The sequence below is a fragment of the Crassostrea angulata genome, chromosome 3 (genome assembly GCF_025612915.1).
Source record: "Crassostrea angulata isolate pt1a10 chromosome 3, ASM2561291v2, whole genome shotgun sequence".
NCBI lineage: Eukaryota > Metazoa > Mollusca > Bivalvia > Ostreida > Ostreidae > Magallana > Magallana angulata.
Genome location: NC_069113.1, coordinates 5774543 through 5798295, shown reverse-complemented (window position 1 = coordinate 5798295; position 23753 = coordinate 5774543). Strand labels below are relative to the sequence as shown.

At 36.2% G+C, this 23753-nt stretch overlaps 3 protein-coding genes across 3 annotated transcripts; all 3 read right to left on the bottom strand.

Annotated features, from left to right (window-relative positions):
* Nucleotides 1-10031, bottom strand: LOC128176149 (sodium/glucose cotransporter 4-like). Its single transcript, XM_052842251.1, has 16 exons — nt 9776-10031; nt 8565-8758; nt 8296-8367; nt 8080-8184; nt 6554-6613; nt 5872-5976; nt 5440-5545; nt 5076-5156; nt 4787-4992; nt 4426-4561; nt 4143-4250; nt 2365-2515; nt 1361-1529; nt 918-1133; nt 605-728; nt 1-391 (listed from the first exon to the last, which is right to left on the bottom strand). The coding sequence occupies exons 2-16, from the start codon at nt 8667-8669 to the stop codon at nt 186-188; spliced, it is 1950 nt and encodes a 649-aa protein (XP_052698211.1). The 5' UTR covers nt 8670-8758; nt 9776-10031; the 3' UTR covers nt 1-185.
* A 2035-nt stretch (nt 10032-12066) lies between these two features.
* Nucleotides 12067-16637, bottom strand: LOC128176150 (G kinase-anchoring protein 1-like). The gene is made up of 10 exons (XM_052842252.1): nt 16408-16637; nt 15367-15480; nt 14677-14754; nt 14392-14545; nt 13971-14104; nt 13323-13424; nt 13144-13207; nt 12654-12724; nt 12468-12545; nt 12067-12342 (listed from the first exon to the last, which is right to left on the bottom strand). Exons 1-10 carry the CDS (start codon nt 16555-16557, stop codon nt 12319-12321), a joined length of 969 nt encoding a protein of 322 aa, XP_052698212.1. The 5' UTR covers nt 16558-16637; the 3' UTR covers nt 12067-12318.
* A 3283-nt stretch (nt 16638-19920) lies between these two features.
* Nucleotides 19921-23597, bottom strand: LOC128177021 (mitochondrial substrate carrier family protein ucpB-like). Its single transcript, XM_052843530.1, has 6 exons — nt 23250-23597; nt 22369-22528; nt 21982-22121; nt 21388-21593; nt 20996-21161; nt 19921-20620 (listed from the first exon to the last, which is right to left on the bottom strand). Exons 1-6 carry the CDS (start codon nt 23320-23322, stop codon nt 20433-20435), a joined length of 933 nt encoding a protein of 310 aa, XP_052699490.1. The 5' UTR covers nt 23323-23597; the 3' UTR covers nt 19921-20432.
* Between the last annotated feature and the right edge of the window lie 156 nt (nt 23598-23753).

Sequence of the window (23753 nt, the reverse complement as noted above, 5' to 3'; positions counted from 1 at the left end):
GGTATATTTTGCCATGCTAAAAAGGTAAAATAAAAAGCACAACAAAACCATTTTTTGGACGATATAAATTGATCTGTACAATACAAATATATACAGGAAGCAATAAGAGTTACAGATATTTACAATATAGTAAACTACTGATCCATCTACTAAATTTCATCATATCTACACGCTATTCCGGAACACTAGCTGAAGAATCCCCACAGAAATATTCCGAATGTCATCAAAATCAAAGCATTAGCATTCACGAACCACTTCCATTTGCCCTTTTCGGTAATACTCGTTAAAAGTCGTTTTTGTTCGGCTATTTCCGCCTCCGTTGCCGTCACGGGTCTCGGTGGTTCGTATCCACACACAATATACAGAGCACGGCGCCACTTCGTCATTTTGACTGTAATGAAGAAGATAACAATTCTTTATCGTATTCCAAGCCTTTTTTAAACTACAAACTACATTTCTTTTGTTTTTGTTTAACGTCTTTGCATTTATAAGCGCTGCATCTTCGCAAGCCAAAGGTGTCGGTTTATGGGCACCTAAGTGGACCGAAAACTCTTTGCTAGCGAAGATGTAAGCGGTGTTGTGATTGGTTTACTTGAATCCTCACCTTCTTTCCTCTCTTCCATTCTCTTGTTTTGAATGGACGTTGATAAGTTATTAAATTCAAGTTCCTCTTTAAACGGTTCTCTCTCTTCCATACTATGTCTCGACCACCAAGTCATACGTATAAGCTGTAAAATTAATTTGGGCCTCAAGTATGTGTAAAGGTTTCAGAACCACAACTCTTAAAAAGGACGGAATGAGGTTTCTGAATTGTATTTTATATTATGTTCTATTCAAAATAGTTAAATAGTTCGTTAAATTCAGATGGTTTGTTTTGAAGAACAGGATGATATCAAACTTCGCATGTGAACACTCACATGTTTTTCTGGGATTGGGTCGGTGAGGAGAGAGATGACGACCATGGCGATGAGGCTGAGGACGAAGAGGATGATGGTGAAGTGGAGGAAGTGGACTTTAGCGATGATGGCGGGTCTGAACTCCTCCTCACCACACTTTGGACTTCCGTACCCAAAGTCCAACCCCATCCTAGTAGCTCCAACCAGCATCCCGATGATTAGTCCCCAGAAAGCGCCCTGTACGGACAAAATAAAACTATATGTAGTTTAACTACTTTAATTTGAAAGTACATAATGATTCAGTGTTCTTGAAATCAACCTCAGGGTATAAAACTTGGACGATCTCACTTTCGATCTCAATCTTACTTTTCCACAATATACTCGAAAGTGATTCTGGAATCAAACGTGAGCGTTTTATTATCCCAAGACCAGTGCTTGGATCAGAAGTTGAATAAGTCAGGTACCTTTTCATTGGTCCTCTTCCAGAATATTGCTAACAGAAACAAGGACAGAATGGGAGGGACCAGGTACCCGGTGACTGCCTGGATGTAGTTGAAGAGTTGTCCCCCCTGGGAGGCCTGCAGTACGGGCATCCAGATGACGCTGATCACTACTAGGATCAGGATGAACACTCTGAAAAAGGGCACCTGTTGTTTTTGTTAGAGTGAATTTTACAGGGTCATTATAAATATAGAATATATAAGTATATCTATAGATTTTATGGGTATACTATTTGTATCAACTGATAATTTTTTCCTTCTTTTCACTAAAGAAACAAGTAGGGTGTTATGGTGCAGGAGGTATAAATTTTTGGGTAGTTTGTATAAATATTCACCTGTGTATACACGCCAGGGGATAGTGGCTTTGATTCGTTTTTTAAGTATTTCTTATCACATTATGTTAGAATATGTTTTCAATATATGAGGAATGAAATGGCAAATGACTACGCTTTAAGCATGGACTCGTTAGAAGTATGTTCGCTTTAACTGTGTTTTACTGTATCATTTTAAGAGGAAATGTATGATAAATTTACGGACACGTTATCAACATGTTGTACAAAAGAGCTACCAGAGAGAGAGAGAGAGAGAGAGAGAGAGAGAGAGAGAGAGAGAGAGAATTAGTTATTCAAGGCTGACATATGGCCTGAATTCGTAAGGGTGTACCTTCTCGCCCTAATAACTCCTTGAGAAGTTAATCAAACCTCGGTATCATTAACGTAAAATTTCTAATTAACTCCGTCCTTGAATGAAGTAGTATTCGGAGAATTATACACGATGAATGAATACCCCGCTATTCTTTTATAGAGACGTTTTATCTCTGAAGAGTAATAAAAGGAGTTAGAACGTCTTGAAATCTATGGGCACTTGTTATAATTATAGAATCAACACTCAAGAAATCCCAGTTTTATTTCATGTACAATTAAAGTTTAATGATACACCCTCAAATCATTTGACTTCCTTACACTCACCTGCCCACAACCAAAAGTTCTCCCTCGGTGGATCCAGGGCGCACGCGCTTCCAGATATCCATGGTGAAGAGCGTGCTCGCGCTGTTGAACACTGACGTCAGAGAACTCATCAGCGCCGCCATCATGGCCGCTAACATCAGACCCTTTAAACCTGTTGTTATGGATACCGAACTATGATTGACCAAATTAAACTGTGCTTGAACATTTAAAAAACAATGGTAGATACATGTATATTCTTTTGACAGTGGTAGATACATTCTTATGAAAATGGTAGGTGTATTCGTTTGACTAAAAGACAATGGAGCTAGTATTGCAATGTTACATCTCGACCAGATACATTGAGGAGTTGATACTTGCGTCATTTAAACCGTGTTACGTCTCTTGACAACGGCAGTATCTATCTTTAAATTTTATGGTCAAAATTTAGTGCACGTTAAAATGCTAAGGAAATTGTGCTGATATCGATACACATCCATAGGTCTATAGAGACAGATCATTTTCTGGATCCGCGCTTGGTACATGTACTTGTAAGACACCAGTTTATCGTTAGAAAATATCCAAATACTTCGAACCATTTCAACAAAGCCTTGGACTTTGAGTAGGACGTAACTATCTATTTTTTTTATAAAATGATTAAGCAGTACGTGTTAACCTTTAAAAAGACGCTGGTTTCATGCGATATATAGACCAATTGCTTAGTCTTAGCCCAAATCCAAACAAATCTAAAGCCATGGCTGAATGGCCAGCAATGAAATAGACAGGCCTACCTCACAGTGTCGTTTGACACCGCTATCCAAAGTCCAAGCTCTTGTAAAAATGGTTCTAAATTGTTAGCAGGAATAGGTGGTATGTCTTTATACGTATAAGGAGTTTTTCAGTTTTTCATAAAATCCACACCAAATTCTTACGAAGAACTGTTACAGTACATGTAACATCATGGATTTTATAAAGCATTTGTATCGTGTTGCTTATATTTGATGTTGATATCATTGGAATTAATAAGCTCATGTCCCTAAACAGGATAAAACTTATTCCGATTTGTTTGCGACTTTTACTAGCTTTGGTTGTCTTTGTAAACAAGATCGGCAACCACTGTTTATCACGTGACTCTGAATCATTCCATTACACTTTGACATGCATCTATATTTTTCCTGCATGCCTGCATAATATCTATCCCCGCATATTTTGCTGTGAGAATTGTGGCTTCCAATGATGCATAATGCCGTGTATTTGACGGGAATGTTGTTTGTCGCTACGTTAAGTCTTTATCATGCTTGTAATATCCATTATCTTGTTGACAGAAAACATAGCATAGGCGATAGTATGTGTTCTTTTATGCGTATTACTATATAATGCTATGCATGTCTTTTGTTAACATGTTTATTATATATAATTATTCCAAAGCCTTTAATATTGTTTTACTTGTTAACACAAGTATGAAATAAACATTTTAGAAAAATACCAAGCTTTCTGCTATTCCTCGTTTTCTATATGTGACAGTATGTCAACACCAGAGTGATCCTTGTGAGAACAAATATAATTTTGAACGATTTAAATTTTAAGATTTTTAGATTATTTGTTCCATTGAAAAAATATAAGGAAACTATGACAAGATATGACAAGGGTGTCGTGAATTTACTGCAAGATTACCATTTCAGGTTGTTCCTGAAAGACGCGACAAAGCCTTTTATTTTTCTTGACTTAAAACGAAAAGGGTCTTAACTGTAATTAAAAAGTTCAAAATTTTATATCAATATATTCTTGTAGAATATAAGTACCTTCGGGCATAAGCTCAACGACTAGTTTGGGGTATGCGATGTTTGTACATCCAGCCTCGTTGTCGCAGACAGCTTTACATACTTCCGGGTCAACACAGCCCACCTGATCTGCAAAAGAGGTCAGTCAATGTGCACCATTAGAACGCATACAACGTTTATGGTTCTACAGATAGGAAATCAAGATATTCGAAAAGTTGCTCCTGAAAAGATCAGAGAGGGTACTTTGAAGTAGTTTTCTTACGCCATTGCAACAGAGTCTGCATGCACTCTGCAGACCGCTTACCTGTGAATAGAATCCTGCTGATCATCCCTGGAAACACCGTGGTGAACAGCGGTAGGATCTTCAGGTAGGCCGCCAGAATGGACCCTCCCTTCACGTGATGCATGTTCTTGGCGGCCAACGACCGCTGGACCAGCACCTTCAACGTACACAAACATGCACGAATAATGAGATAGACATGGAACAAAAGACTGTAATAATCTATTCTAAAACTCTCTAAAAGACTCTCGTTTTCATATTGATAAATGATACAACAGTGTTCCTTCTTTGTTTTTTACATTCTAAACGTATATATTTTTGTGAGGTAAGTCGTATCTGCGTAGCGTAACGACTGTGACGTAAATTAATGGTTTTGTCGCTTTACCTGGTCGGAGCAGAAATACCAGCAGCTGAGGATGGTGATGCCCACCACGTTCCCGGGCCACGGGATGGAGCCAGTGACCGGGTCACGCAGGAGATGGAAGGCATCGGCGGGAGGGAGGCCGCAGTCCGAGCCGTTCAGCAGGTGCGTGGGCACCGACTGGGGGTACAGGGTGTACACCTTCTCTATCCCTCCAACTTTGTTAAAGCCTGGCGATTGGAATACAAAGGTGAATAGAGGTAGATTTGAGTTTTCTTAGAGACTGTGAAGGCGTAAATGTCTGACATCTTACTTAATATCATGAGAACAATAGCACCGGCAACCATGATGACTGTCTGTAGGGTGTCTGTATAGATGACGGCCTTAAGTCCACCTATCAAAACACAGAAAGTTAAATGTAAGTATAGCCAACAAGGGAAGAGAACCATGTATTAGATGTACATGTATATGTCTGCATTCAATATCATAAAGTTCAACATTTTTGGAAGAAAGACAACTTATTATTCGATGTTGTAACAATTCAGACGACAGAGGACAAGATGTATAAGCAATTAAAGGATCCACATGAAAAAACAATATATTGCCAATATCATATCGAAATAGAGAGGCCTGACTGGAATCTGGGATATGGATGTCTTGTGAGGGGGTCGTGGTACCTGATACAGTGTAGACGGCTGAGATCGCCAATAAAATGACCACGCCCACGTAAATGTCAAGGCCGATCGCCTGTTGAATGAAGATGGTTCCAGCGTACATGTCCACCTGTCAACATACATGGTAGATCCAATTACTGTCTAAAGACCACCCAAGAAACACATCAGGTAATATTTCAATATATAAGTAAATAATCCAAGTTTAATGCATATTAGGAAAATGCTCAGTATGTAACTTGCATGTTTTGTATGGTTTGAGCTTCATGTGTGTTTAACTTAACCTTATCAGTGTCATTCAGAGATCTCTCTACATAATAAAGAAATTCTGTCAAATTCTATCTATATCAAAATTTTTCTAGCAATGGTAATGCCAATTATTCGTACACATAGGTGAATAATAAACAAACAATTTCCTCTATTGTTTTATTCCCTTACTGATATTTTGGTGAATATGTAGATCAGCAGAGCCAGTACGGACATGTACACCTGAAGCCGCTGACCCCCGAACCTCTTCTTCAGGTACTCAGGTAGGGTGTACACCTGTAAGGAATTGTGTATTGAGAACAATGATACACCTGTAAGGAGTTGAGTACTGAGAATACTTATAAACCTGCATGGAACAGTGTACTGAGACTTGAGGAGGCTGGGTGGTCATCAAATTACCGATCAGATATCGATCAATTTTAAATTAAGATATGGAATGTTTGGCTATAAACTATAATTTATTTAAGAAAAAATCCATCACGAAAATTCTCAAATTTAAAAGGTGAAATACTTGTATGTTCGTTCATCTTTAATTTATACAGAGCTCTTTTTTATAAAGAGATAAATACAGTCTAAAAACGGCCAGACCCTCCAGCCCTCTTAATATATACATCTGTAATGTGTCCTGTGTGACGAAACTTGTTTTATTGTGAATCACAACATTTTTAGACTGATTTTATAAGGAATTATGTATTGAAACAGAATTTGGGGAGAAATATTGTATAAAGAAATTGATTTTACAGAAGAAATATGTAAGATCATACCCTGACAAAGCGCTGGAATTAGTCATTTTCAAGATATAACATAAAACGTAAAATATAGATATAGCTAGTAAATCAGTAAGGTAGCTTACCCCGCTAGCGATGTAGACAGGAACAAAGAGCCATCCAAGCATCAGCAGACAGAACAGACCCTGTAGGAGAGAACAAGGGGGGTAACACAATAACTTATACTGCAGGGACGCGTCTTACAAAACATCTCAATTATAGAAGATACATGTATTCAAAGATATATTATGAAACTTTTATCATTAGTATGTTTAAGAAAATGTTTTATTATTTAATCTGCGATCGATTAGTTTGTTCAGGAGGATGAGTGTCAAACAATAGGTATACATATTTACGTACTATCGTCTTTTTATCAAGAAACTTAATCAAGCACCCGTCTCTAATGTAATCACAATTGACATCTTGCTTTGTTTAATCTATAGGCGTCGGAACCCTTATGTTGCAATGTTTTATATACCCATAACCAAATACATTTTTTTTGGGTCAAACCTTCTGATAAGTCTAGCCCCCCCCCCCCCCCCCCCCCCGCCCTCCTCCACTTTCAATTTGCTTCCGACGCCACTGTAATCGGGTACATGTATTAAAAGAAAAGTACTATTGAAGGAACGGGGCCCATAGAATATGCCAGCTTACGTGCAATTTAATTTATTAAATTTAATGTGCGTAATAATAGAAACTGATATTGACAATGCGTTTGGAATCAAAATAAAATTAGTTGTAGTGTAGTATGTAATATGTAAATCCATATTCAGAAGTGCATAAACTTCCTGTTACGTTCGCTACCTTTCCTCCTCAAACATTCTAATGGGTATCAAAGTTCAACACTTGAACACACAAAAAGATTAAACAGCTGTAAATCAAAATCAATTTATATATGTAGTCAAGAAAAATGATAATGCCTTACAGTGACAGGGATAAAAAAATATAATTTAAAGCAAAAGGTTATCCAGAAGTTCTACAAAATTGTACAAAGACACAAATTATTTCAGATGTCCCTGTTCTGCTTTTAGGCAATATGATTCCGTTGCATGGCATAAGGTAAACAGCCTTGCCGATTATCAACATTCACCCTTTTTTAAGATTACCTATGTTGGGTAAGTAAATAAATGTTATCTAGGCCTCGTTTTTCCTGCCGTTCTCAATGCAATTTAAGTCAGAAAGGCACCATTCACCCAGTCCGCCCTGCACTGAGCTGACGCTGTTAAAGTTCTAAGTAAACGCTTCAGATGGATGACCCGTGTTTTAGAATTTCTTGTTATGCAAATGATGTAGATAATAACATGCTAGTTTTCACTCAATATTCACTCAATTCACTTAATATACATAAGGATCGTTTCCTGAAACGCGTCAAACGATTTGGTCATTCATGAAATTTACGCAATAGCCCTGCGTGAATTGCCGCAAACGGACATCAAAAAGAAAATTTTCACAACGCTTAGCGCTAACCTACGTTAATGACGCCACACTACTTCTGTTGCAATCCCTTGACGTGTGGTAAGATTAATTAAATTAAAAAATCATTAATCCTCATATATTAAAATAACCATTTTTAATTTGGGATAACATTTGCTGACTGAGATGAAGAACTTACGTTGAGCTCGTAGCTGGCCACGGCGATCCCCGAGGCCGCTCCTGTCCCCGCCAACCCCACGAAACTCCCGCTTCCTATGTTGCTCGAGAACAGCGAGGCCCCGATCTTAACGAAGACAACAGCAATTAGCAAATTACTCATTAAATGATAAAATTTTTACATATTGACTCTTTTTTCTGTAGAATATTTGGCTTTTTGAATAGATCTGACACTTACGGTAAACCAGAGCATTTCTCTTCCCGCCAGAAAATAACCACTGATGCTGCCTCTGTTCGTCCTCCATGTTGCCTGAAAGAAGCTACTACATGTATACTAGAAGACACGGGTCACTAAAACATCATCAAAAAGTTAAAGCAAGATGGCAGGATAATTTCGCCTGTTCATTAATTTCAATGCATTTGAAAAAATCATTTTCGCAAACGATTTTGATAAATGAGAGAGAGAGAGAGAGAGAGAGAGAGAGAGAGAGAGAGAGAGAGAGTTACCCAGATTCCTGTGGCCAGACAGAAGGCCAGGTAGATCACTATGACCACTACGTCCACGGTCCCCACCCCCTGGGAGCTGAAGGCCGCGGTCCCGTTCTTCGCCATTCTGGTTACAGGACAGTCACTACCCCGGTACTGAGTGGTAGAGGTGTACAACGGCCGCGATCATGTCGCTGTGTACCCAGTCTTGTTAGCTGATAATACATCAAAAACTGTTAGCAGACATACTACACAGGCTTACCTGAGAAATTCAAATACTTAATCACCTTTCTGAATCGAACGTGCCCAACCATCTTTTAAATAAAATTTCTATCTGGGTCAATTGATATCAGTTTTTTGTAGGTAAGGGGAGGAGAGGTGGGTGTGTGATATCCTTATCAAACAGTAATTGTGTTAAAATTAGCATAAAAATGATTCCAGGGTTATAACGATCTACAACATCATAAATCAAAATGAGCACGTGTAAATGTTGCTCGTATATTAATGGTGTTTCATGCAAGACGGCGGTATGTTTAAAATTCATGTAGTTCTTTTTCACGCTGTCAGTGTTTAGTGAATTTCTAATTCGAAGTCACAATCTCTTTTCGCGAATATATGTATATTGACCAACATCTTGAATTTTGAACAAGCAATTGATAGTGCAATGTAAGAAGGTGACCAAGTGGTAAGAGTACTCGAAGTCAGCTGTGTTAGGAGCTAATCGACGAATCAAGAGTCTGTGAACGGACACTTGATATATAGACTAGTTCATGTATATCTAGATGTGTATGTACACTCACTGTGTTCAGTGTGACCAGGAAGGAGGTGGAGATCTATTGCCTGATATACAGATAGGAAACAAAGTTTGAGGACCATAAAACTAGCATCTGAATATCGTTTGGCGATCTAGGTTCACAGATAATCAAATGAGTGTATAGAATACTAAATAGAATACTAAACACATTGGTATATGGTGCATCTATTTTGATATTGTTATGTTTTAAATTCTGTATGATATATTGGTTTATTCCAACTTAAATCTCACATTATTCTTATATCTTTTGAGGGATGTAGGGACATGCGGGTCGTAATTTGCTTTTGTTAAAAAAAATCCGTAAGAATTGTTGAGTATGTGCAATAACGTGTTAACAGAGAGAGAGAGAGAGAGAGAGAGAGAGAGAGAGAGAGAGAGAGAGAGAGAGAGAGAGAGAGAAGGAGATGAACTGTCTTACCACAAACTTTGGATTTCCACTTTACAGAAAACATATATTACCAACTGCTTGCGATGAAACTGAAATTCTACACGCCACAATCTAAGCCTCAGACTGGAGAAGTGCATCTCGTCAATCTTAAAATCTCTACACAGGTGCACATCGTAAAAAATCAGAAAACCGACTGTGTTCATAAAGCTACTGACAGAAATGGATCAAGATTTAATCTGACGTAACTATTTATTCAACAGTATTTCGTAGGTGTTTTTTCTTCTTAAAAAAAACATATAATAAAAAATGATTATCTTTGTTAAAAGGTGTCTAATTGTAAAGTTTTGTGATTGACTAAGCCAAATGCATGTGAATTATGAGAGGATTATTCATTACTTCCTGACCCATCTTGGTTTTTTTTAGCTAGATTAAATAAAATAATTGGTATTTCCTGACATAAAACGTTCTGATTAACAACAAATCAAGTTATTCTGATCATTTCATAGAAAGAAATGGAAAACAAACAGTAGAATGCTTTCCACGGTTGTTCATTTTTTTTTTGCATCGCACGTCACCTTCATGCTCCCATGAATAACAAAGTAAGGGCTAGTAGATTCACTAGGGATGTGAACACTCTTAGAGAGATACATGTATTAACGTGATTATAACAAGAGACCCATGGGCCACATCGGTCACCTGAGCAACAATAGCCATAATAAAAATCAGCTTTATGAAGTCATATACAAAATATGTATACAATGCAGTAGAATAGATCCTGTATAAAAAGATTTTAAATTTTTTCTCCGAATATTCTAATGTTAAACATAAAGCCCCTTTTGTAATCCCTTGTTACGCGAGAGAATTGTTCAGACCCACAGTTTAAATAATTCAGAACCAACAATGTCAAGATACTTGCATATAAGTAACACCATGAACATTTGAGTTTTTAAAAATAATTTTTAAAAATTTCCTTTATAAAACTGGACCTCTTAATGTGGCCCAACCCTACCTCTGAAGATCTTGATTTTGAAAAACTTGAATCTACACTATATCAGGTTTCTTTTACTAAGTACAGCTTTAGAAAATATTTAAAGATTTTTTCTATATATTCCTGTTTAAAATTTTATCCTCATTGTGGCCCACTCTACCCTCTGGGATCTTGATTTGGATAACTTGAAGCTACACTACCTGAGGATGCTTCCACACATTACAGCTTTTATAGCCAAATGGTTTTTGAGATAATAAAAGTTTTCTCTACATATTCCTATGTAAAAATTCCATTGTCCATTGTACGTTTCAGCTTTTTAGCCTGGATGGTTTTTTAGAGGATTGAAAAAGGGTGAGAAAAAAAACCTCATTAATTCCTAATTATCTCCCCTTGAAAGAAGATGTGGCCCTTTATTTTAACAAAAATGAATCTCCTTGACCCAATGATGCGTTGTGCCAAGTTTAATTGAAATTGGCCTACTGGTTCTGGAAAAGAAGTCAAAAATGTAAAACATTTATAGATGGACAGATAGACGGAGTCCAGACAAAAAGTTACCAAAAAAGCTCACTTGCGCTTTCAGCTTAAGGTACTTCACTACACCGAGGCTTATACTTTTTAAGACACTACGTCACAAGATGGCGATTTAAATGTTTTGTTAAATTGTTTGTATCAATCGATTTAGATGTCTATCGTCATAGCTCAGTGGTTAAAGTATCAGGCTTTTGAACTGCAGGTCATGAGTTCGAATCCACCTGGGACTTTTGTTCATGTTAACTGAATGAAATTTTTGAGAATATCATTTTTTATCTAAAATTGCAATTTTTTTCGCCTATTTGACATACATACTTATTATCCATCATGCATTCTATCATAATGAAGTAATTTTCTGCTGATTTGAGAAACTTTTTCAAGGTGTAGTGAGGTACCTTAAGTGAGTTTAAAAAGCAGAGTTTATAAAATAGGATAATTTTCAATGCAACTGATCTTAACTGATGATTCTTCAATCCTTCTTGCAATTATTTTAATGCACTAAATACCCTTCAAAGAAAGCTGAATACTTTCTATGAAAGATCAGCATCCGCTAAATAGAAGGAACACATCTTTTATTATATAGTATTTATGATGATATACTAATCTTGTTAGATCTGATAAATAAAAAACAATCAACATCACTGATGATCAGTTCAATAAAATATAAACCAATAATATCTTTTTCACTATACCAAGATCACAATTTTATCAATGATAGTAATATGGCTTTGTTCTCTATTTTAATGCGCTATTAATTATTTTGATTATCTTCCTGAGGAACTACAATAATGAAAAACAAAGATCAAGGGAATTTTTTTTTCATCAGAAAAAAACAATTTAATGAAAAAATATAAAAGAACCATTATGATAAAATTCTCCAATTTACGTCTCACAACACTGCTCGGCTACAAGACTTCTCATTCCTTTGCATCACTTGGAAACAATAAGTCTGGAACAGCCATTGTCACATTTTCTTATGATGAACTGAAGAAAAACAAAACTGGCTTTTTTTTCTAGAGTTCTTTGAGTTCCTGTATTGTTTTCATTGCACCGATCATTTCCCAACATGTTTGCCTCCCTACAAAACCAAAAGCAGTTTGTTTTTTTATAATATATTATACTCAACAAATTGCAATTATATTCTGTACTTGAAACAGATGAATTTCTAGTTGAAATCTTTTTTGACAGACAAAATCTGATTACCTTAAATTTATCAACTTCTGACTTGAGACTGTGAACTTTTGACCTTTCTTTTTCCAACTCAGCTGTCAACTCAGCTACCTGCAAATCAAACAAAATATTGTATCAAATTAAGGAAATTCTGGTGTATTTGCTTCTTCTCAAATTGGATTTAAAATTTAAAACCTACAGTTGCCATGGTGATTTTACCTGTTCTGTGAGTTCATCCTTGACCTGAGTTAGTTGATCCACCTGCATCAGAACTTCTGCCTTATCCTTCACTGTAATAATATTATTGTATGGTTTTATATGTTGTCATTTTTGTTTTTAAAATAATTCATAAAAATAATGGTTGTAACATGCTGTTTGATTGGCTGAAAATTGGTAACATTGTATATAGAATGTTACCTAGGTCACAATGAAATAGTTGACTAATTTATTCTCATAACTCATAACTTATAAGGGGAAAAACTGTAAATTTAAAAATACAACAATTTAATTTTTGAACTCAGTTTGTTATCATTTCTCTCTCTCTCTCTCTCTCTCTCTCTCTCTCTCTCTCTCTCTCTGTTAGGCATTCTTTATCGAGAACATCATAAAATATCAAGAACATCATAAAACATCAAAACTATCTCTTTCCCTTAGTCAAGCTTTTCATATGATTTTCCTGAGCCATGTGTGTTACAAAACGATGACTTACTTTCTCCCTGAGCCAGTATTACACATAGCTGCTTGTTCCTCTTCTTGACTTGTTTGTATTCCTCCTACATCATGACATTATCAATAATAAAAGCATGAAAATGTATGTAATCTGATACAAAATAAAAGTACTATTGAGATTAAGAAACATCACAGGTAAATTATGCATAGATAAATCACCTCTAACTTCTTCATAGATGTTCTTAGAAACTCTATTTCTTTGTCTTTTTTCTCCATTTCCTTTTTATGTTTTGCTGAGACAACACTTTCAACTGCAAAATGCTGTTAAAATACCAATCATACATGTACAAGAGCTTTTTAAAACCAACAAGGTTTGGTCTGATAGTTCTGTGTTAGAATTCACAGTGTCAGATTGAGTTCAGGTAAATATCAACATTGTTTGTGTCAAATGATAGAAACTGTGTATTTTCAAAACTTAAATTTTATATGAGATTCTGGTTACTAGTTAACATTTATTGATAGGTAGGTAGAGAGAAAACTCTTATATCATAACAATTCGAACACAGGTTTGATAAAAAAAAATATTTCTTTATGCTTGTAGATTATAAACTTATACATGTACTATGTAATCCCTTCATAAAACCAAAGGATATTGCAAAATTGACCATGCATGGTTTAAAAATAAGTGCAAATAAAATACTCAGAAATCTGCATTTTCAAAATCCGTTTGAAAAGTACTGGTAATTCAATTCATTTTTTTAACAAATACATGACATGTCTATCAGGTATAATAACAATCACATGTAAATTATCTAATATCTTTAGAACATGACAAGTATTTCCTTTGAATACTTCTATGTATCCAACCTTTTGATATTCCTCCTGTATTTTTTCTTTCTGTATAATCTTTTGAACACTGTCGTCGAGGTGGGAGAAGAATTTGGGATCGATCTCTGCACCGTTTGTGTGGGGAGGTACAGGACTGGGGATCTCGTCTAACTCTAACAATGTCAGAGAACAAAATGAAATCTAACACAACTTAGCCAATTTAAATTGAAATAATTTTTTACATAGACAATGTTCTGATAAATTAGAAACATTTAACTGTTGTAATTTTTCCAATTCATTTATGAACATGTACTCAATTTCTTAGTTTATCTTAGAATCATAACCTCCAAAGTTAGATACAGAAGGACCAATTAAAGAAGGTCTTTAAATACATTTAACAATTAAAAAAACTTCATTTATATCATCATGTTCAGTACATGTACTAATATATGAAACAAACCATCAGGGAAGCCACTGGGTTTCTCTGCATTCATCTGGTTGAATTCGTCGAGACTCATCGTGGCTGGCTTATCTTTGTGCTTTCTCTTCTTTTTGTCCTCTTTTCCCTGGGTCAGGATTTCAAGAGGCCCTGTCTCAGGCACAGTCTTCTTGGCCTAATGGTGCAAGAAAAATAACTCTGATATTGCTGCTTAAAACTGTACTTGTCTTTTTCTCACATACAGAATCTAAATGTCTAAGTACAGAGTGGATTTCAACTTTCATGTATTAATTCAATACACACTACCTGTTCTTTTTTCTCAAATTCCAATTTGCTTTGCAATAGTGCTTCTTGTAGGTCTTTTTCATATGCATCGGCAGTTACCTGGAAAAAAAAAAATCATTATTTCTTTTAGATATAAACCCCTAACAGCAGTACAATGGTTATGGAGATTAAACATAGAGTATAAAGATCTGAACTGTTGGTCATTTTCATTTTTCTATGTCAACCTGTTTGTCAGATAGTTTGTCAACCTTTCTTGATCATGTATTTCTGTACATGTCTTCTTGCTGCCAGTTAGTGCAGTGATTAATCTAGGTTTTGGGGGAAACTACCCTCTCTGGAGAAATGAAAAAATCAGCCTGGGGCTTCAGCCTACTGGGGGCACCAGAGGACCAAAGCCCTCAAAGTGAATTTCAGCATTTGTATGACTATTAAGAGTACATAAAATGCTTACACAATTCAAATGCTTACATAATTAACACACTTAACCCATTTGGAGTACTGTAGCTATAAGCACAATAAAAAGAAAAGGATAATAATTTCAGCATTTATTATAGTAAAGAGGGAAAGTTTACTTATCAAAAGGGGAAAAGAGGAGATTATGAAAAAAAATTCTCTTGGGGAAATAAACCAAATATTGCTGGTAATTATGCCATAGATAAATCACTGTAATGTGAACCTGAGTATACCCTTTGTACCTACACCTGTTCTCACCTGTTTATCAGTTTCCTGCCATTTTTCCCACTCCTCCTCTGAGGGAGCTGCTGTCTTTTTCTTGTTTGGCCTTTGCTGGCCTGATGTTGGTCGACCAAACGCCAAACTCCGCAACTGTTAATGATAATCCATTATCAAAAATATTTTAAAATACACGTTACTTTCTAACACCACATCACTAAAAAGTACACACCGGCATTTAAAATCACAGTACCGAATAACTGACGGGAGTTCATTTTATTAATGGTTATCTATTTTAAAATCAACGATATGTTATATTGCATGACAAGTACAGGTAGTTTCTAATCTGTATTTCAATTACGCACCTTTTTATTATATGAATTTTCAGACTTTTTCGACACAAGAATGTTGACAAAACCCCTTATGAATCATGTTAAGTAATATTTAAAGATAGAATAAATTCAATCAAACTATGTGTCAGTGATATAAATATCTATGGAAAATTTATGGACCCAAGCAATATTGAACCCTCGTCTTGTTCAACCAAACACTTAGCTATCGCCGTTAATCTCCGACAAGCAAGAGAGACCCTCTGTTTGTCGGAGATTTACGAAGACAGCCGAGCGTCGAGTTGAACGAGACTATATTGAGCTCTGGCGTAAGAATACATACAACTACAAAAATATCTATATTGTTTGTACCATTTAAAATCTAATTATTTTCAAGGTATTTATAAATATGTTTCCTTGAAAAACAATGCTTTAGCATACATTATTTCGGATTTATCAATTATTCTCAGGAACTAATTCTTGTCAGCTTTGATCCAAACACTGTTTCACTTTCGGTTTTTCAGAGTAACTGCATATGAAAGTTGATTAAAATCAACTCCCAAAAATGAAAATTATATAAATACGAACATTATTTATTATTTGTCTAATAACTTTGCTTTAGTGTTTCGCACTATACGACAAACTTGTTTAGTAAATTATTTCACTCATAGTTCCAGTGGCATCTGCTGAATCCAGTCTGATTTCTGAGACTTGCTTCGATACGCAAAAGGAATAGGATTCAGAAAGTTACCTCCTCATCTTGTTGGCCGCCTTTCTTCTTTTTGTTCTTTTTCTTGTTGGTCTGTGCATTGGTAGCTTTTTGGGCAGCTTTCTTTTCCTTGTCATCATCATCTCCTTCAACTTTTAACAGAGCAAATCTAGACGCCACAACTTTTGCCATTTTCCAGATGTTTTTATGTTTTTTTTGTTATTCATCAATCTCACGTTGTTTGCAAAATTTTGTGCATTAATGTATCCCGAGCCCGATTTTAATTCAGATGCTAGAGAAGCTTTTGAGCCTTTTTGTGAACTGTCTTAATTTTGATTAAAAATAACATACTAAGGCATCTGACGTTAAATGTTCTTCTTATACTAAAAAGATATTATTGCTTTTTATCAAGAAAAAAATTTAAAACGTCAGGTGTCTGTATTCCCATAGGATGGTATATTCAGTGCCTTGTACATCTGAGATTCTAAAAACGATGTGCAAATGTGCTAAATGTCAACCAATGTGCTTATGATCCAAAGATCTACAGTTTCTTCAAAAAGGGGGACATGTTAAAGATTACTTTAAACTGTTAAAAAGAGTATAAAAAATGCACAACAAACAAAGAGTAACGTTATACATACGAGTCAGTGATATCTGCATTACCAATGAGTACTGATGTTATTTTAGGTAACCAAATCCATCCAATTTCACCGATCTCCAAAGATTTCATGATTTGCTTTACTGCAATCTCCCTACATATTATATACGAATATTCATCATTTTGCCCAATAGTGCATGCATGTTCTAAAATATTTGCATCATTTGTGACTTGTTCAAAAACAAATTGAACTTTTTAGATTTGCCTTTTTAGGTAGCTCGACACACCATGTATTATTTGATGGATCGATAAAGAATCTTATTTAGGTCACCTCAGGTGACCTATTGCTATCCGTTTTCGTCCGTCGTCGTGCGTTAACAATTTACATTTTTAACTTCTTCTTAAAAAACTACAAGGCTGATTGTTACCATTTTTGGTGTGAGGCATCTCTGTGGAAAGAGGAATCTAAATTGTGAAATCCATGGCTCTACCACCCCCGGGGCGCCTCATGTGGGGCCAAATATGCCCCCCCCAAAAAAAAACCAACCAAATTTAAAAAAATCTTTTTCTCTACTCCCACACATGTGAGGAAAAAACTGGTTGCATATCTATGATGTCCATGAGGCCCTCTACCAAAATTGTGAAATTCATGACCCCTGGGTCAGGGGTTCAGGCTCTAGGGTGGGGCCAATATGGCCATATAGTAAAAATGTATTAAATCTTAGAAATTCTTCTTCTCTAGTCTCATATACATTTGTTAAAAACTAAATGCCTGGTTATGATGTCCATGAAGCTCTCTACCTAAATTGTGAAATTCATGACCCCTGGGTCAGGGGTTTAGGCTCTAGGGTGGGACCAAAATGGCAATATAGTTAAAATGTATGAAATCTTAGAAAACCTTCTCTACTCTCATATATATTTGTTAAAAACTAAATGCCTGGTTATGATGTCCATGAAGCTCTCTACCTAAATTGTGAAATTCATGACCCCTGGGTCAGGGGTTTAGGCTCTAGGGTGGGACCAAAATGGCAATATAGTTAAAATGTATGAAATCTTAGAAAACCTTCTCTACTCTCATATATATTTGTTAAAAACTAAATGCCTGGTTATGATGTCCATGAAGCCCTCTACCTAAATTGTGAAATTCATGACCCCTGGGTCAGGGGTTCAGGCTCTAGGGTGGGACCAAAATGGCAATATAGTTAAAATGTATGAAATCTTAGAAAACCTTCTCTACTCTCATATATATTTGTTAAAAACTAAATGCCTGGTTATGATGTCCATGAAGCCCTCTACCTAAATTGTGAAATTCATGACCCCTGGGTCAGGGGTTCAGGCTCTAGGGTGGGGCCAATATGGCCATATAGTCAAAATGTATTAAATCTTAGAAAATCTTCTTCTCTTATCCCATATATATTTGTAAAAAACTAAATGCATGATTATGATGTCCATGAGAGCGTCTTCTAAAATTATTGTGAAATTCATGAATCCTTTGTTAGGTGTTCGGGCTCTAGGGTGGGACCAATATGGCCATATAGTAAAAATGTTTTAAATCTTAAAAAATCTTCTTCTCTACTCCCACACATGTGGGCAAAAAACTGAATACATGTACATGGTTATGATGTCCACTAACTCCTTTACCTAAATTTTGAAATTCATGGCGCCTGGGTCAGGGGTTCAGGACATGGTGGGGGGGGGGGGGGGCAATATGGCAATATAGTGTTAATGCATATAATGTTTAAAAATCTTCTCTATTCTCACACATCTGTATAAAAAACTGACAAATAATTATGTTTACCAGGAAGTCCTCTAATTTTAATTTTCATGTTCCCTCATGGATGGGTTTTGACTCTAGTGCAGGGCCAAAATGGATATATAGATGTTAATGCATATAATGTTAAAAATTATCTTCTTTACTCCCACACACCTGCTAGGAAAACTGAATTCATGATTTTGTAGACCAGATCTTTCAGTTTTTTGCCAAAATTATAGGTTTCATAGTTCTTTTTGAAAGATTTCAGGCATGGAGGTGGTTGTCATTACAAATTTATAATTTTTCTACTCCAGAATGAAACCTAATTAATTAGATGCATATATGAGACTCCTTGACAAGTTTGTGTATGGGTTATATGCTACTCAGGTGACCGTTAAGGCCAATTGGCCTCTTGTTTGAATATGATTTCATAAGACAGAGACCAATGTCGGCTTTAAATTATTTTTTTTGGTATTTTTTAACAGAAACCTGAAAACTCGTTTTGGCTGCGAGCATGATATTTCAGAGCAAAACAATGCACCATACAATTACCTAGTATTCATAAATTCATACCAAATAAGGCGAAATAAACCTTATGATTTTTTTTATGAAAAAATATATACCATTTTTAACCTATCTGGTCAATGTTAAAGCAAATCGTTAGGCTAACTAAAAAGAGTAATAATACGAGACAAATCACTTCTGTGTATGTAGGACGAAAATCGAGTAATTTTGCTGAAATGAGAGTTTTTAAACCATTTTAACAAGAGCTTGGACTTTAGGTAGTTGTGTCAAACGGCAATGTGACGTAGGCCTGTCTATTTCATTGTAGGTCACTCAGCCATGGCTTTTTGAAATCAACAGGATTTGTCTGGTTATTGAACAAAGACTACGCAATCGGTGTATATTTCGCTTGAAACCAGCGTCATTTTAACTTGTTTTGACGCAAGAAATAGATTGTTACATCCTACTGAAAGTCCAAGGTCTTATTAAAATGGTTCTAAATAGTTTCCCCGCTTAAAATAGTATCGTATGGGACAAAAACATGTTACAAAAAAATCTTTGAAAATCTTTACATTTGAGAAAGTTGTGGTCCACTACTGATAATAGATGAAACACAATGGTTGTCTATGTTTCTGTTTGAGCTACATATACATGTTGAAAGAGATTGAAACTCTATGCAGATATTTTCAGAACAAATTCATCTGGTTTTCCTTTTATTTATTTTCTTCGGGAACCGTTCAACATCATAAAAAATATCTAAAACATCTTGTACAAAAGAACATACATAAATCTCATGCTAAAATATGCAGATGGGTTAAAATCTTGAGAATTTCATTTGATCACAGATCTATAATACAAGTATGTCGCTTTAATCAAAGTAGATGTAGAAACTCTTGCGTTGGTTTTGTACCACCGGGGTGAACAGAATGTTAAAACAATCGTTAAAACAATATTTTAACGGACCCCGTTTAGAGCCCGTTCCGAGACACAGTAAGGTTATTTTTTTACTCCCACTGAGGTAGAATATCACGGCAATTCAAACGAATTTGTATACAGCACACATCTGTATTTTTTAAAATTCACATTGTAGTCCAACATTTAGCCCCTACTTTTTCACTTCGTTGTGAAATACTGGGGTCTTGCTTTAGATTGACTGTGATACATTGTATCAGGGACGCATTGGTTAATTATATCCACTACAAGCTCTGTAAGTTATACAGGGTCCATTCCTATGAGGTGGCGGAGTTCCTCAAATATAAAGAATGTGATGATTGTGTGAGGTCCTATACGCATCCAGTTAGGGATGAAGCCCTTATACAGTCCAAGAGGTCCCTCTGACCTCAAAGTCTTTAAGAAACAGTCAAAGGCATTCTTGTACATACGCTCATGATGAGCTACACCTGAAACAAAAAAAAGACAGTCCCAGGTATTATTTTCATTTTAGCTCTTATGAAAGTATAAGTTCGGTCGTAGGTTTTTTTAGAGGTCTAGTCATGTATTGGATGTGCATCTCTTTCTCTTGACAACTGGTTTCCAGAGGAACAGTAGAAATGTATTAACTATGCTAAACCGGTCTATGAATCCAACACCCCCCTACATAAGTATTAATTTTCTTATGATCTAAGGGGCACCCGGATCATTTATAGTAAACACATGTAGTTTAAAAGATGTATCCGAATTAAATCATGTTTATTTCATATAATTTTCTAAAGATAACCAAGTAACGTTTAATCCAACACAGAGATATGTAAAACACACGCCCTACTTAACTTTACCATGTGACTTTTGGTTCATGATTCGTGTTTTGATGACGTCAACTGGTGATGTGGTCAGTGCTGTCATGAACCCTGCTATCATGGAAGATATCACGTGAAGAGCAGGGCCTTCCTGCATAATTTCAGCGTTCAAAATGGTGTGTTTTGCGTGATCATAGCTTGGAATCTGTCGAGAAATTTCCATATCTTTAAAATTTTGGTAGAAATTGATAAAGGGGGCATTTGTAGTTAAGGAAATAACAACGGAATTTGTTCACTACACTTTCAACAATTAATTTACATGTGAATGGACATGAGTTTGGAAGTGAAACATCCCTGCTACTATATACCAATATTCCCATTATTCACATTTACAATGATTAACTTCGTATTGAAAGAACAGATCCACTTACTTGGGTAGCCGTCAATATGGCTGCTCGTTTTACGGTGGGCCCCACGCCAGTATACAGCCCTCGGAGGCCCTGGGTCTGGATAATCTCTTTGAATGCCGAAAATGTACTCTTGTATCTGGGCACTTCTCCATCAAAGAGCTTGCCCTGGGCTTGCATCCTGACTTTGACCAGATCTGTCGGCGTCGCAATGGCGCTCCCGATGGTCCCTGTTGAGGAAACGTTTCACTATCCATTAGTTGGGTGGTACAGAAACACTGTACATACATTGTTGGGGGTATTTTTTGCTGTTAATTCCAAGAACAACAAAGCAATTAATACTACAGAGCACCAAAAAATAAAAAATATGTAACAAAATTTTAAAGGAAATGTATACTATAGCCAAAAATATTCAATTTTTAAAGATAATTATCATCGAACTAAGGAAATTTATAACGTTAAATCAAAATATAAAACATTTATTCGCATTGATGAAAATACCCTCCCTTCTTTTAATAAGGTAACTGAATTGAAAACTTTTTGTTTCCATTCCTCCATAGCATGCGATACGAAAAACATTTGACTTGAGTTCCCTCTCTATGTCAGTCTATGACCAACCTGATATAGCCCCGGCACAAATTTTCTTCCACAGCGGGGTATGAGCAGGGTCGGTGGCGCCAAAGTACACCTTCAGCGGTTCGTAGGCGCCCAGTCTGATTGTACTGTAGGACCCCTCCCGCATCAAAGACGGCAGAAGGCTGACCAAAACAAGGAACGGGGTCAGTACGAACAAAGTTACAAATACCATTATTATTGGCGTTCAATGACCAAAAAGATTTGCTTAAATGCGTAAATTCATCTTCCGTTCGATTTGATTTTACTAGACGCTTCAACTTAATTTAAAAAATGGAAAATAAAAGTTAACCCCCAAAATATACAACTTTTAACATTTTAATAAATATAGCAAAATTGAAATTATGTAGCAAAGCCTGGCTTTATTCATACCCCTTGTAGAGGCCCCCTATCCCCTCGTCCCGTACGATCCTCGACCCTCCCTTCACAAATCCGTCATAGTAGCGGTTCTTGATGGCGCTCAGACCCTCGTGTACGGCCAGCTCGTTCTCCAGCTGCATCCGGATCTTTATGACATCAACCGGGTTCGTTACTACAAGTAAACATTAAGGACTCCATCAAATTACGCTAACAATTTATTGTGTTTCATTTGTAACAAGATTTGTGAGTATTTGTATTGTAATGCGAGCAGAAACCGTGTTCATTTACTAAAAGTTCAGCCTTTCCAAAATAATGGTATACAAATGAATTACAAGTGCCTTTGAGGACAGTTCGTTTTGTATTGTAATGCCCGAAAATAATTCAGACTCATGTCCCAAACATACTTGATTCGTTGCTTCATAAAGAAGTCTTGGTTTTCAGGACTATATGTGTGTTTAATCAAAATCCCTCGGATGAGGGGCATATGAATTGAAAAAATAATAAAAATACGTGTAAATTCATGAACATGACAAGCAATGGTACCATAATATTCATCAACTAAAGCAATCAAGTTGGGGTGAAATCGAAAGCACACGTCCAAACTCTCTGTGACCCTCAATCCCCACCCCTACACACATGGTAAGACAAGCATGCAGTGCTTTAATACACTAAGCCTTGTTACTTTATGTTGACTTATGTAACCCCATTATGCTATAGTCTAGCACTAAATTCCCGCCTTTGCCACTCTCTCTCTTTCTTTCTCTCTCTCTCTCTCGGATCCGCCATCCATGGTTGGTTGATCATAAAGTCAGTGCCCTCAGCGATCAACAAATATATAAACATGGTTGAAATCAACAACAATAAATGATGAAGAGATTCTTTAGTAGTCTGACCTGATGCCCCACACATGTTCGATATCCCAGCCAGCAGAAACCGCCATTGCTGCTCGTTCTCCAGCCGCCCCATATCCCCACTGCTAGAAGTAGGGTACTATAGTGTCCACTAATATACAAGTCATGCTTCCGTGCGTCTGGTCAGTTGAAGTTTCGGTCTGGTCAGTGTTTGTGATATTGCAGAGGCGCGGATTCAGATTTTTGCCGAAGGTTTGAAGATAATCATAGGTCTATTTACAGTATCTGCATATTTCCCAGGATGTAAACATGTATATATATATAAACATATCCGCGTGTTAGTATTGACCTTAATCACGTAACCAACACAGTCTTACATGTGTTGGTTAGCTGTGGTCATCGATTGATTGCCGCGTTCATTACGGTTTTTCTCTTTAAGGAAAACAACATAATTATAACGTTACAAGAAACATGAGGCCTAGGGCAACAGACTTGATTATCAGCGTGACAACAACCCCAAGGAGTTTTATAAAATATTTGAAGTAT